The 15,696-nt window shown below is 32.8% G+C and overlaps 1 protein-coding gene across 2 annotated transcripts in view; it reads right to left on the reverse strand.

Annotated features, from left to right (window-relative positions):
• The window catches only part of RICTOR (RPTOR independent companion of MTOR complex 2), a 126,542-nt gene that overhangs the window by 22,319 nt on the left and 88,527 nt on the right, over positions 1–15,696 (reverse strand). For both annotated transcript variants that reach the window (XM_040262363.1, XM_040262362.1), the window contains exons 17-30: positions 14,132–14,297; positions 13,736–13,837; positions 13,567–13,613; positions 11,937–12,072; positions 11,346–11,545; positions 10,053–10,179; positions 9,489–9,653; positions 9,242–9,318; positions 8,725–8,803; positions 4,287–4,396; positions 3,769–3,856; positions 2,478–2,570; positions 1,804–1,910; positions 1,107–1,336 (exon numbers count right to left, since the gene is read on the reverse strand). In XM_040262363.1, coding sequence (XP_040118297.1) covers positions 1,107–1,336; positions 1,804–1,910; positions 2,478–2,570; positions 3,769–3,856; positions 4,287–4,396; positions 8,725–8,803; positions 9,242–9,318; positions 9,489–9,653; positions 10,053–10,179; positions 11,346–11,545; positions 11,937–12,072; positions 13,567–13,613; positions 13,736–13,837; positions 14,132–14,297 — 1,727 coding nt within the window. The remainder of the gene's footprint in view (positions 1–1,106; positions 1,337–1,803; positions 1,911–2,477; positions 2,571–3,768; positions 3,857–4,286; positions 4,397–8,724; positions 8,804–9,241; positions 9,319–9,488; positions 9,654–10,052; positions 10,180–11,345; positions 11,546–11,936; positions 12,073–13,566; positions 13,614–13,735; positions 13,838–14,131; positions 14,298–15,696) is intronic.

Below are 15,696 nucleotides of genomic sequence, written 5' to 3' on the forward strand. Positions count from 1 at the left end.
TTATTTCTCATTTTGTCTTAGGTACTAAGAAACTCATCTAAATTCAATGCCTACCTCTCTCTAATAAAAGATTCAGTCCAGGTGACTAATGACATCTATGAGATTGTTTTATTTTTCTGTTGAATAATTAGAAATGATTTCAAATATATTCTGAACAAAGGCAAAACAAAATCTTAAAACTTGCATACTGCACTGTTTTTCCATATTATGTCAATTTTAACATGCACATGTTTCACACTTAAAATCTCTAAAATCAGGATGTATCTTGCAATAGGCATCTTTTTTTCTTACACAGTGGTGTGCATATTATAATTTAGGATGTGTTAGATCTGGTGAAATATGTTTGATAAATATGGACCTATCCTCTTAAAAAAAACTGAGTCTTAAACTTCTGCACCTAGCACCGTTTAACACAGGGCTTAAAATTGCAATCCATTTTTCATTTAGTTGATTTTTTAAAACTTCATTTAGTTGATTTTTGATACTCCCTTTTAGCAGTTTCACTATTTAACTTTAAAATTTAGCTTTTCTTCTAAAAATGAGTATGTGAATATAATACCTCTTAACAAATATATTCTAGCTCAACAACCCTATATATGAAAAATGAACTAAAGAATTAGGTAAAAGATGACAGCAGGTAAATAAACATTTACGCTTGGGGCTGGTACACGGGGATGACCCAGAGAGATGTTGTGGAGAAGGGGGTGGGAGGTTCATGTTTGGGAATGCATGTACACCTGTGGTGGATTCATGTCAATGTATGGCAAAACCAATACAGAATTGTAAAGTAAAATAAAAAATAAAAAAAATTTTTAAAAAAGAAATTGAAAAAAAAACAGGCGATGGGGGAATGGTTCTTCTGGCACATGATTTATTACTTAACTCTGTAAGTACGCGTTTCCAACAGCTATTTAGAAAGCAAAGGGAAACAACAACGTAGGTTGATGGCTATACTCCCTGTTGTGAAAAGATACACACTCTCCAAGAAGCTATTACTGCCAAATTATCTCAGAAAGAAGTAAATTAAGAATGTAAAATTCATTAAAATTTTTATATCAGCAGTGTTAGTTTTGGCTAACTTCATATGATGTTGTCACAATACTCACTTGATGGTGCAGATTCACTTTCACTATTATGCCTAGAGCTTGTTGACTCCGAGTTCAAACTTAGGGTGCTTGGGACAGATGAGAGTTCATTACAGAGTTGTTCTACATCATCTGGAACCACTGGCCACAAATGTTTACGACTGTGCCTTACAGCATCCCAATTGTGACATTTTAGAATATCACAGCCTTGCTTGGTTTTGGCTATGAGCCCAAGAACATATACACAGGTCCTGTAAGTAAAAAGTGAAGTAATGACAGTTTATAATTTCAAATTGAGATTTCTTAAAGCAACCATAAAATATTAGTTTGCTGTATGTACATTTGCATTTTATTTAATAAGCTATTAAAATGACATGAAAATCTTCCTAATAAAACTATTACAAGGAAGTAATTTCAAAGAATTATAATCAAATAAAAAACATATATATACATATACATTAGCTTTCCTGAAATAAATTCAGAATATTTAGGCTAATGGAATACTGGACTATTTGGACACATGCTAAACTCTCACTGTTTACTTGCAAGGTAAATGTCAATACTATAATGTTGTTAAAAAATAAAGTAATATTAAACAAGGAACTCCATAAGATGTTTAATTGAATGCACTGAAAAACTATAATCATAAACTATTTTTCTCACATCCACATGTGAACAACAATATATACAAGAGAGATTTCTGAGTTAAATCACACACCCTCTGACTGAAAGAACTTCACACTGTTTTGCAAGTTTCAGTATATCTGGAATCACATTTTCTTCTTGTAGCAAATTGAGACCCCAATTAGATGAGCCAATATTTCCCTAAAAGAAAAGAAATCACATGTCAAATATATTTCCAAGAGTAACTCTTAAGAGATGTGAAAAACTACCTACAACACAGAAAATCTAACCACATCTGTAAAAAAGAACTGTGGGGAAAAACCTTACATAAGGAACTTTAGGAATTAAAGTTCCATTTGTCTTATCAAGGGGCTTCTCTGGTGGCTCAGATGGTAAAGTGTCTGCCTGCAATGCGGGAGACCCAGGTTCAATCCTTGGGTCAGGAAGATTCCCCTGGAGAAGGAAATGGCAACCCACTCTAGTACTCGTGCCTGGAAAATTCCATGGACAGGGGAGCCTGGTAGGCTACAGTCCATAGGGTTGCAGAATCAGACATGACCGAGCAACTTCACTTTACTTTTGTCTTATCAAGAAAAACAATAGTTTAATTATTTACTTTCTAATATTTAAGTGGGTAGAAACAATCTTGGCTTTAGAATGCTAATCGAAGAACAAATTCCAAACAAAATAATTTTTATTTAATATCTATGGGAAAATGAGTAAAAATCTAAAATTTTAGAAGATCTCATAGAAGTGTTTATTACAAACCAAGGCCCAAAGAGATGCTTTCAGTTTTTTAATTTCTTCCCATTTATCCAAATCTGGTGTACGAACATTATGACAGAGTTCTGTAATAATATTCTGGAGAAGAAAAAAAATGCCATATGATTAACAATACATTTTTAACATATTTTCTTATTGTATATTAAAATCTATTTAATGTTTATATATAATTTTATGCAAAATTTCTTAAGAAGCAGCATTAGAACATGTGCTCTGAGCTCATATACTAGAGCTGGGAACTTATTAAGCAAGTGGCTTTCAGCATGTTACTCTATCTCCCCATGCCTTGATTTCCTGAACTCTAAAACAAGGATAATAATAGCCTCTGTTTCATAAAGTTTAATGATTTAATGAATTATTACACAGAAAGTTTAACAAAGTACTTGGCACTTAGTATTATAAAATGTTAGCAATTATCATTATTTCTTTTAGACAGAAAATAATAAATTAACAACTAGATCTTCTCATACTATGGAGGTAATGACATTGAGAAAATCATTTAAATTTTCAGCAAATTAAAGAAAATTAATACAAAGATACACACCTCAATAATCTTCATGGATAATATAAAAATACATGAAATTATGGAGTATATTTATATCAAACTTTTGCTCCTGAGATGAATACTGATATGAAAAGGAACTGAACATCTAGGTTACTACTGTTAAGAAACACACACAAATACTTCTGTAACTATTCCTAAAATAAGAAAACGGTTATACTTATTGAAAAGATCTAGTAGCAAGACATACTCCCAGCCAAAATTTGATGTGCATGCTATACTCAAAGAACAGCTGCTTGCCTAAGCCTCCAATATTTCAAGAAGTATATGAGAGTAGTTAGATACTAACAAATAGCAGCTGATACTTTCAGTTTGTTACTCACCAAAGGTAACTGAATATGTTTCAGGTTCAGTTTAATTTTCCAATGAGAGGAATGAAGAAATTCAATTTTTCAGCATTTTTTTTTACTAAGAAGATGAACTTTCCCAACAAACTAGAAAGAAAAAGAACTTGGACCTTGACTGGCTTACTTATTCTACACAACAAATTACATATGCAAAATATCGTAAGTCAGGGAAGTGTATGCAAGCCTGTTTATGAATCTAAGGACTGCAAGCACAGAATGCCAATGTCAGTTACAAGATGGAGCTTTAAAAGCAATTATACCACTGACTTTAAGGCTGTTGAGAAGTTTTTGCAAAGATAACACTTTAGTAATATTAACTTTTTTCTATTACTGTAGCTATTTAAAATAAAGCAAATTATGTTTTTACCTGTACTTCCAATAAATGACAGCCTGTTTTGTGGTGTACCAGTTGTCCATAAAGATGTACAGGTAGGTAGACATGAGGACGCTGTAATCTAGTATGATAAGAATGATTGATAAACCTACTGGCTACTGTAAACATACTAATTTATAAAATGACTTAAAATATGAGATAAACAATCACTCAGCATGAATAAAAATATGGAGGTGGAAAGGCATTAGAATTCTTCTAGAAAAATAATAGTTTAGCTGGTTTCAGAGTAATGGTAAGAGACCTAAGACTAGAAAGACAGACGAGGGTTAGAACATGAAGGGATCTAAATGCTTTACAAGTCAGGGAATGCAAGTTATGAATGCCACTGAAATTTTGAACATTCAGTGCTATGCTTTAAAAGGATTTCTCCTATGTCAGTGTAAGAATACCCAAGTACTTATAAAACTTTAAAAAACAATGATTTATAACAACATGATTTTAAATTTTATGTTTGAGTACTAGCAATAAACTATTCCATTACTGGACTATACCTTTGGTTACTCCGACGAACATAGTTGTCACCATCAATTGGCTTCCGGTAAGTGGTAAGTGCTTCATTAAGCTGTTCTTCAATCAAGTCAACATATTTTGAATTATATTCCTAGAAAATATATTGTTTAAATTATATATATTACCATAACAACATTTACTAAATCTCTAATATGTTAGTTACCTAGCAAATCTTGGAAGCACAAATAAAAGAAAAATGAACATCTTTTTCTTTGTTCAGGAAATTTGAAAAATTTTTGAAGAGCATGGATATAACAAGCTATTATGAATGTAAAAATGTTTTACCATATCCATACCCATAAACTTTCTGCTTATACTCTTTTCCCCATTTTCAATTAATATTTTGGGGTCCATATAAGTAAGTTAAAAATTTTGTTTTTCATCTTATTTGAATTCCTTTCCTCATTAAAAAAAAAAACAAGAAAAACTAGTTTCTTAATATTAAATCCTGAAGATATTCATTAGGAATTTTAAAAGGAAATTAACTGAGTTCTATCATTTTAGCATCTTTTGGTGAAAAATAGTATCTTTCTTCACTGATTTAAATCAGGTCAAATGTAAAAAATATTTCCAACTAAAACCTGGAAAACTTCTAGTCAAATTACTTAAACTGAGACAGTCAATCACACTACCATCTTCACTGCAAAAGCTCTCCACTTTAAACTGTTCAGAAGAAATTGATAGAACCACTGAAAAGTAATCTGCCAGTACTTATCCAAACTTTAAATTGATATACTTTTTGACTCAACAATTATACTTTAGAAATTTGTTCAATGAATATATTTGCACAAGTAAGCAAAGAATGCAAGAACATAAAGCAAATACTGTTTACAAAACTAAAAAGCTGGAAACGATCTAAGTGCCCAAAATACAAGAGTGATGATAAAAATCAGGGTACCTTCATATAGTTTACTATGTAGCCACTGAAGAGAATTAGACAACTCTAAATGCACAGCTCTGAAAAGATACCTCACATATACTGCCAAAGAAAAAAATTAAATACAGTCCTATTTACAGGTGTGAGTGAATTCATCTGTATTTTTAATTGAAGAATATATACTGACAGATGTAACATCTTTAAATGTATACAAAATGTTAACAAACATTACCTTCAGAAAAGACAGAGTAAAGGGGCAGGGAGATATTTTTCATTTTAAACCATCTTCTACTACTTCAATTTGATGAGTTACCTTAACTCCCTACTTACTCTAGAAGCTTACTTTTTCTTTTTATTATTTTTTAATATAAATTTATTTACTTTAATTGGAGCTTAATTACTTTTCAATATTGTATTGGTTTTGCCATACATCAACATGAATCTGCCACAGGTATACACGTGTTCCCCATCCTGAATCCCCCTCCCTCCTCCCTCCCCGTACCATGCCTCTGGGTCATCCCAGTGCACCTGCTTTTCTTTTAGATTCTTTGCTGTGCAAAAGTAATGTAAGAGTTTCATTATATTATCAGCAAACCAAATTATTACTACTGCTATAACACTACCATAATCTCCTCTAGACATGAAAACCTCAGTACAAAAATACAAATTAAGGCAAGTATTTTGAGCTTTATGCAGGAATAGTTACATTCATGTGGTACTGTCTGGCTAGTCTTTTGACCAGTGGCAACCATGTGGAACACACTAGCAAAGGCCAGGGGTATGGTTTGTAACGATGAAATGCAGTGAGTTTCTAATGTGGATCATCTTGAGGATTCTGCCTCAAGGAGGCAGGGAGGGACAAGACCCCAAATGAGGGTATACCTCTGAGGGTATACCTCTAGATACTAGGAGGTACTAAGTAAGCAACCAGAGGAGCCACTTCTCTGGTCAAAGGAACTACAAATGAGAGATCTCCAGAGTGAAGTCTTTGAGGAATTTATGAACATAAGACCTGAGTAAAAAGAAAAATCAACATTTGAAATCTGCCCTCCCCAAAGCTAACAGCCCCAGGTAACAACTATATCAGCTGGGTCATGAATTCTCATCCGTTCCTCCTCTCCCTCCTGCTCTAAAGCTGGAGAGGCCCTAAATCTGCAGCTGGTAAATGGGGAGGAGATAAATAATAAAGAGTGATGAAATGAACCATACCCCCTCTTTTATTGCAGGTTTCTAAGTCTGTACCAAGCCTGGGCTAGGAGAGAAAGTTTTAAATCAAATGAGTGGATTTTCAGTATGATTCTGGCCTGGATGTTTTATTACCTAGAAAAAGAGCATCAGCTTTATCATGGCATCCTACAAACTCTTGGGAGAAAATCAAACATAGAGGAAAGAGCATCAAGGGCTCTGGAATCAAAAAGTGCCCCTGGCTCTGTTATTTTCAAGCTTTGTGACCTAGGATAAATTAGGTTACTCATCTTAGCATCTACATTTTCCTTCATAAAACAGAAATAAGAGCAAACATTTCACAGAGTTGCTGTGAGGATTAAATGAGGTAATACTTGAAAATCACTACGTTTAATGGTAGGCAATCACTATTCGCTAATTACTTTCCCATTCTCTAATTAATTTGAGAGTAGACTATATTGTCTTTGTTTTTACACCTCCCCTTTACTGGCTAAACTCACTGTAACTGCAAGGTAGCATCTGTTTGCAACTTTCTACTGAAAGTGCTCTGGCAAAATTCACCAATGACCTGTCACATTCAACAGTGTTTTTTCTAGTGTTTACCTTATCTGACCTCTCTCAAGAATATATACCACTGGCCTCTCCTTCCTGAAGCATCCTTTAGTGAAATCATTCTGGTAATTTTTCCTCAGTGTCCCCATCCTTTTGTTCCCCTCATTAAAGCAGAGTGTTCTCTAGGGAGCAATTTCCAGTTTTATTTTTTTGTTTTTTACATTTCCCTTGGTGATCTCACTCAATTCAAATTTCAACTACTACTATTCACTGACAACTCCCAAACTGCCATCTTCAGCTCCAGGTCCACATTTCCAAGTATTTTCTGGATACCATCACTTGCCATCCCATAGGCAATAGCAGTTCAACTTATTCTAAATTTAGTATCCTCAATCCTGCGAATCACATTCTCTTAATGACAAGCCATTATTTACTCAGGCATTCACATCGGAAACCATAAGAGTCAAGTAGTCCTCATTTATTATATCCAATCAGTTCATGAATTCTGTCCATCTTATTTTAAAAATGCCCAGAAAATATGTCTCTATCAAACCTCACCACCACTGAAGTTCATGCTCTTACCAATTTTGCTTCTAAACTAGATATTCGGTATTCCTAGATATTTTCACTTTTTTTTTTTTAAGTGAGGATAATCTTCTGTTTAGGGAATGAAACTATTACGTCTTTATTTCAGTTTTCCAATTCACCAATTATTGAAAGACTCCATGCCTTAAGTTGTATGCTTTACAGTTACAGTATTTCTTTTCCATCCAGTTTTACTGAGAGATAATTGACATCCAGCAGTGTGTGCATCCAGCATTATGATTTGACGTACACACATCTGAAATGACTATCACAATAAGTTTAGTGAACATACATTATTTTATATAGATACAAAACTAAAGAAATAAAATATTTTCCCTTGTGATAAGAACTCTCAGGATTTACTCAACAACTTTCATATATAACATTCAACAAAGCTAATTATATTTATCATGTTGTACTTTATTTCCCTAGTACTTATTGTAAGTGTATAAATGGAAGTTTGTATCTTTTGACTGCCTTCATCTAGTTTCCTCTACCCCCACATCCCATCTCTGGTAACCATAACTATAGTTTCATTATTTTTTTTTAAAATTAGACTATCTTATGAAATATGGTTCAATATAGACAATATAAACAATGATCTGAATTCAAGAAAGGAAAATCTGGGAATCATTTATGTTAGGACTGATTATTCTATGAGCTTCTAAGATGCTTTGATGATTTATAATGCTTCAAGTTAACTGAAGCCACAGTGATGACCAGCTAAAGAAAAGCTAGAGAGATAACCAATACCTTCAAACTAGTCCCTTCTTCCTAGATTTCCCTATTATGTACAACAGCAAGAAGTTTGCTCTCAGATTTATGAAAGGTCTACCCTAAAATGAAGTTTAATAATTAGATTATTATATCTGCTTGGTAGAACTGTTTTATAATCTTCAGTTAGGAAAACTGTTTTAAGTTTCAGTTCAAAAGGGCTGTAAAAGGAACCCAAAATAAAAGAAATGATGATGGTAAGCAGGGTTGACAAATGATACCAGTAGATTAAAGCTGAAAGCAAAATTTCAACAGAAAACATACAAAATCAACAGTTCACACTATAAAATAACTGTAGTTTAAAAAATGGATAAATATGAAAATAACAGAATTTTAAGACCTGACTTCATATGAATATTTAAATATTTAACTTTAATTTCAAAATCCTCAAATCTATTTTCTAAAATAAAAGCATACAAACTGAAACTTATTCAACAGAAAGTTACCTTGTGCCACTTTTCCAACTGTTTTGTTACATAACCCCTTTCATTCAAATAGGAAAACCCTTTTGGAATGGAGAGAAATCTGTAAAGTGCAACAGGCAACAGTTTAACATTGGGTCTCACAAAAAATTGTTTATAAAGGTAAAGTATCTGAAACCAAATACACTTAAGCCCAAAGACTTTAAGAACAGTGCCTTAAAGAGGTCAATTATCTTATAGTTTCAAATACAAATACTTTGAAAATCTTTGCAAAAAAACATGAATCCAACCACAGTAAAGAAAATGTTATAAAAAGAATGAGGACACATAGAAATGAAAAAGAAACACTATGGAAAACAATGAAAAGCCAGAGTTTCAGTATTAAAGGATGCCCAATATTCTAAAATGGGCCTCTTTCAGAAGTTAACAGCTAAACTCTTTAGAGTGCTTCCTTTACAGATTTGAATCCAGCTTTAATACACACTGCCAGAAAGCACAGAAAAGAAAACATAACTACAAGAAAATTTTTCTTAAAATTTACCTCAGGAGGAGAAGCAAACCCTTGTCCCCAAGGTGAGATAAAGCTGGCTTCATCTGAATAAGTGCATGAAGATTGGCCTAAAATAAATAATTATTAGGCAAATTAATAACTGCATGAAGATAGTAAATTCTCTACTTCCAAAACCACTATATTACATACATTATAATTTCACAGTTTTCTATCAAACTTGAATAGTTTCATAAAAATTCATATCTAAGTATTTTATTATAAGATAATGAAATTTCACCTTGTCTTCACATGCTTCATCAAGAATATCAAGGGCCTCAGAAGAAATTGTTTTGTTTTTATCATGCAGCTGGGTCACTAGTAATTCAATTCCCCAATTATTGAAGAATTCAACATTAGCTCTCAATAATACTCTCAAATGTTTTGTTGCATACAGTCTGCAGGCCTATAGAGATAAATGAGAACATTAAAAAAACCAAAAACAAAAACCAACCACCACCATCCAAACTTCACTACAGACAGTCCATCTGACTTTGTTTTAGAAGAGTTTTACACTTGAAAAGGGCAGAAAGACTGGAATTGACAGTCTAGCCCTTGATACAAATATGTTTTTTAGTCCCAGTATAATAAAATACTGTATCTATCTAGCTGCTTCAAAGCATTTCTCTTTATATAAAAATATGGGTACTGTAGTCGAGTTCTCTGGACAAACTAAAATTTAAAAATAAACTCAAATTCCATCCCATAGTCATATTAAAATTTATAATTTTATTAAGCTAAAGTTTATAAAATACTGAACTAACTTGTTATGAATTTATAGTTCTATTGCCTATGTTATACTCACATCAGTGGCTGCTGTTAAGATTTTGGAAAGGATGACCCTGGCCAAACCATCTCTGCTATAGTCCAAGCTTGAAACAGTCAGTTTCAGCAAGTGATCTTGGTTTTTCAAGGAGCAAAGGTTAAGTAAACTAAAAAAATGATGAAAATAATAAAGGTTACTAGAAATTACTGTACTGATTCATTAATTCAACAAATATTTTAAAATTCCTAATAAGCATTTGTAAAAAAGAATGCACTTGAGAAAAACCCATTTTTAAAAAAGCATCAGAACATCAAGACAACTCTAATTAAAATTTTTTTGTATTTTAACAAAACTTTTTGCCTTTTCATACTATTTGTGGGATTCTCAAGGCAAGAATACTGGTTTGCCATTTCCTTCTCCAGTGGACCACGTTTTTTTCAGAACTCTTCATGACCCATCATCCACCTTGGGTGGCCCTAAGTGGCATGGATCATAGTTTCACTGAGTTAGACAAAGCTGTGGTCCATGTGATTAGTTTGGTTAGTTTTCTGTGATTGTGGTTTTCATTCTGTCTGCCCTCTGACAGATAAGGATTAGAGGCTTGTGGAAGCTCCCTGATGGGAGGGACTGGCTGTGGGGAAAACTGGATCTTGCTCTGGTGGCAAGGCCAAGCTTAGTAAATCTTGAATCCAATTTTCTGCTGATGGGTGGGGCTGTGTTCCTTCCCTATTGTTTGGCCTGAGGCCAAACTATGGTAAGGGTAATGGCGGTAATGGCAACCTCCTCCAAAAGGACTTAGGCCAGCAGGCTCCTAGGACTGCTGTAGTATGTGTCCCTGACCCTGCAGCAGGCCACGGTCAACCCACGCTTCCACAGGAGACTCCAGGACACTCACAGGCAAGTCTCTTGGACTGCAAGAAGATCAAACCAGTCAATCCTAAAGGATATCAACCCTCACTGGAAGGACTGGTGCAGAAGCTGAAGCTCCAATACTTTGGCCACCTGATGTGAAGAGCTGACTCATTAGAAAAGACCTTGATGTTGGGAAAGATTGAAGGCAGGAGGAGAAGGGGACAACAGAGGACAAGATGGTTGGATGACATCACCAACTAAATGGACATGAGTTTGAACAAGCTCTGGGGGATGGAGGACTGGGAAGCCTGGCATGCTGCAGTCCATGGGGTCAAAAAGAGATGGACATGACTGAGGGACTGAACAACAACAATAAAACTTACCAAATACAGGTACACAGACTAAAAAGCATACCCTTTCTGATCACATTAAAAATAAAGTTTATAGATATATACTGAAACAGAATCTAGGAATGCTCACCATTGAAATACGCTGCATTTTTCCAGCATTTTGACGCCATGAGGGTGGCAAGAAAGTGTTCCAATAAATAAAAAGTAGTGTTGACTAAGAGTAGTCAATAAACCATTATTTTGAAGGCTTCTTTCAGGTTTCATTCCAGAAGAGGCATTGAGCCACTGAACAATATCCTTTACTAGATCTTCTAAGTATCCCTGCCCATCCTAAAAGCAAATACATTATGATATTGCTAGAAAAGCAGTTAGTGTCTACCATTAGAAAAATCAACTCGATTAATCAAGTCCAAAACATTTAATAATAATGAAGTTACTGATAACAGACATTAATCTCTGAGTATCTGTTCTTTTTAATCCTATTCAACACAATGCTGCATGAGATGGTATTATTTTCCATTTTACCAAAAGAAAACCAGGTCTTTTAGAAGGCAAATAACTTGTCCAAAGTCACATAAATAGCTAGTGACTAAGGATAAAAATCTAGGTCTGGGCTCATTCTATGTTTCTAAATATAGCTTATACATATTCAAAAATAAAAGGAAGGGGGCAAATTCAGTGAGAAACATGTCCTCTGGAAAATATTCAAAGTGCCTATTACCTCTTCAGACTCAAGAAGAAATTCTGTAAACTGACAACCCACAACTGTGAGCTGTTTGGACTTGGCAAAATCCAGATCCAGATTGGCGTATAACTTACTACTGGGCTTGTAAAAATAAAGTAGTCTTCGTACAAACCTAAGATTAAAATAAAAAATCAGCAACAAAGTAATAAACCAAACAATTATTTTAGAATCTTAACCATAGCTTTTGAATACGTTTTGAGTTTAAACCACTGGGGTAAATGGCAAGAAATTTAATAAACACATTTGGTACATTCTACACACGCACGTGCACACGTGCACACACACCAATAATCCCCTTCATTATAAAAAAAAATCTTCTTGAAATAAGAATTTTATGGTGAGATGCCTGATAGAAAATAGTGGAGAAGATGCTAGCAGGAAAAATGCAAACATAACACTGCTAAAAGACACACAGTTGGATAAATATGATGAAACCACCTGGATATAAATTTTCATTCTTCTTCTTCTTTTTGACAAGTATACGTTTTATTTTACTGTTAGGTCTTTTTTTAAAAAAACTCTATTTAAACCTAGAATATATATATTTTCTTCTACTATACTTTATGAATTTATACTTGATAATTGCACACAAATGTTACTATACTATGATTTTGTCAGTTTTTCACAATTAGGCAAAAAGTCAACAATAAAAGCTTCAGGAAAAATTTAAACAACTGAATTTATAAAGCTATGGATGATATTTTCATGTTATAATTTTCAACATTATGTTCTAAGCTTCCATTTAATTTAGTTCAATTTAATTTCTATGCTATTATCCAATCTAATAAAGATGCCAGGTCCAGGAGCTGGAGAAACAAAGTTGAATGAAACTTCATATCTGTTCTCACAAGTCTGAAAAGTCAGTGCTATGCTTCCTTATCCCAACGTAATTTATATGTTCTATACATTTCTCAAAATGTGAAGAGATGATAATAATCAATAATAATACCAATGATGTGAACTTTTCAAAAACATGAAGTAAAAGCTCTCTTATTCAAAGAAATCAACACTGGTGGTTGGGTAATCTAAACTCAGAAGGAATGAAAATGCATGGGGTACTAGAAAACAGCATAATACCTTTAAGTATTGTATATGCTATAAACATAAGCTGTTTTATGTAAGGTGTGGCTGGTTAAGGGCAGTGTAAAGAGGAAGAAGAATGAATAACTTCCAAAGTCACATGCAAAAGAAATTAGAATATTTAACTGGAATGTCCATTTAATTGGAATTCCATTTAATTAAATGGAATGTCTCCATTTTGAGAGGGAGACATTATGCTCTTAATATATCACTCTCATATGTTAGGGCCAACATTAGTACATTGCTGATACTCTTGATTTGAGAAAACTTTTATCTTAAGTATTTCATCTGTTCCAAAACTAAAACCAGAATGTAAATAACCAGAAAAGGAATTAGTTGATGATTTTTGATTATAAAACATAAGCTATATATAAAAATATGTATCAATATGTACCTACTGAATACCAACTATTAAAAAGTAAGAATGTATGTTTAAAACATCAATTACTATTTTTAACAGGTATCAGGCATAATATAATTCAAATTTAAGTTCTTTATATTTAAATGCAAAACAGTTCTTACATACCTGTGCAACTGTTCATCTTTATAGTTTCTTAGATTTACATTTGGCCACTAGAAAAACATAATATGTTATATTATGTACTTATTAATTCCTAAACATATAATCATGATAAACTGCAATGAATAATAAAAAGAAAACAATCAAGCCATTATCAAGAAGTATCCTATCATACCTTAAGAATGGTCCCAATAAGATTCCAATTCCATTCAAGATTCTCTTTATGTTGAAGGACTTGGCTATCTCTAAGGTTCATTACAAGAGCTTCCTCTGTATCCTAAATGACCAGAAAGTAATAAGAAAAATTAAGAAAAACTGGCCTTACATCAAATAACAGTTGAAATTTTAAAAACAAAAAGAAAAAATTTTCATTTAAAGAGAATTATCAAGGTTCTTCAAAAAGTTACAAAAACTCAGCTCAACTGCTCAATCATTATAAAACTTATTAGAAGCTTTTTGAAAATCCATATGCATGAATAAAACTGCTAACTCAAGCATGTATATGCTTACTAAAATACAGTGGTTAAGAATTAGGAAATTAAAGTAAAAATCGCATCTTCTGCATCAGTACCTTAAGAACAAATATATCTTTCTGGGCTCGGAGATACTGATCCCGTTTCTGATGTGTTGCAATTGCTTTCTGAATAATGTGATCTAAATGAAGGCTATAAGGTTTAGGTCCTCGTTTTTTCATTTCATGGAAGCGTTTTAAACAGTTCAAAGCTGCACTGGCTCGCCTAAATGAGGAAAAAAATTCAATTAATACTGTAACAGGGATAGCATAATTTTAAAGAGATCACTTTGGTAAATTATTCTATTGAAATTTACATAAATGCAGGCTAGATACTGTTACTAAAAAGTAAATGATTTAATCAAATTTGGAACCACAAAGAAAAAAAAAAAGAAGAACACTGCTGATTTGTATGAAGAAACACTCATTATTCAGATTCAACAAAACATACTAAGTTTTTCTTATAGTGGTGGTGGTACAAGTTGTATGTTAGTTTTAAGAACTCCCTCCTCAAGGTCCAAACTGAAGTTTTATATATTTTTCTATTTTAAAACTCTGCTTTTCACTTTTAAGGCCTTGATCCATATGAAACTGGTTTTTATTTAAGGTATGAGGTTGGATAACCAATGATTCCAATATTAACAGAATAGTCTCTATTTTCCCTACTAATCTGCAAGTGTAAATAAATTCTTTTAAAAATTATTTTTAATTCCCTTTTATTGTAATAAATACAAACTGGATTCAAAATTTAAAAACTTTGAGATGTGCCCAGATTGGCAAGTACTTACCAGTAAAGACAGCTTACCAAGCTCAAAAAATAATTCTATTATCATTGGAATTTTGAAGGTAAATTTGAATTCCTGATGAATGCTAAAATCCATGGATATAAGCTGACTCAAAGAGTTCAGGTCTACCAGGCTTTGACAAAGTATATTTTTTCCATGAAGAAACTACTAAAATAAGAGCTGAATGCCACCAATACCAATGTAAGCCTGAAGTCAGAAATGATGATCCCTAATGCCCTCAGTTTATAATATAACCTCAATCTGTTAACAGTATTCTCATTGGTAGATTTTAAATCAATAAAAAAATACTATTTATTTATAGTGAAGCCCTTATGTGTACTTTTAAATAAAGCTAACTAAACTTTTGAGAATTGTAGTATAACTTAACAAAAATTCCTGCTTCTGACTAAGCTAATGAGCAACATTTTAAAACATTACGGGAAAAAAAAAAAAATGAAGACTAAATATATAAATTTTCCTGATCATAAGAGAAAAAAAAGACATCCCTGCACTAGACATAATCTTTATCAGAGGAAAAAAGATTCCTACTATCACTATACAATCAAGCTTCTCCACCTTACGTTTTAAATTATATTTTATTATTAGTCCTCGAATTCAGCAATTACAGCTCTATTACCATACTTTAGCTTATAAATTCTACATTTGCAGTATTTCCTTCAGCATTAAGGGTTTAGCTTACTTCAATGCCTAAAGTATGGGCTACTAAATTCCAACATTTTTTTCTCAACATTTTTAACTCCATATATTAAAAAAATTACAGTTGGCCTTTGTGCTTTAATCTGATATAATTTAGACACTGAGAAAGAGACCGAATTGTTT

Source organism: Oryx dammah, unplaced genomic scaffold, assembly GCF_014754425.2.
Source record: "Oryx dammah isolate SB20612 unplaced genomic scaffold, SCBI_Odam_1.1 HiC_scaffold_20, whole genome shotgun sequence".
Taxonomy (NCBI): domain Eukaryota; kingdom Metazoa; phylum Chordata; class Mammalia; order Artiodactyla; family Bovidae; genus Oryx; species Oryx dammah.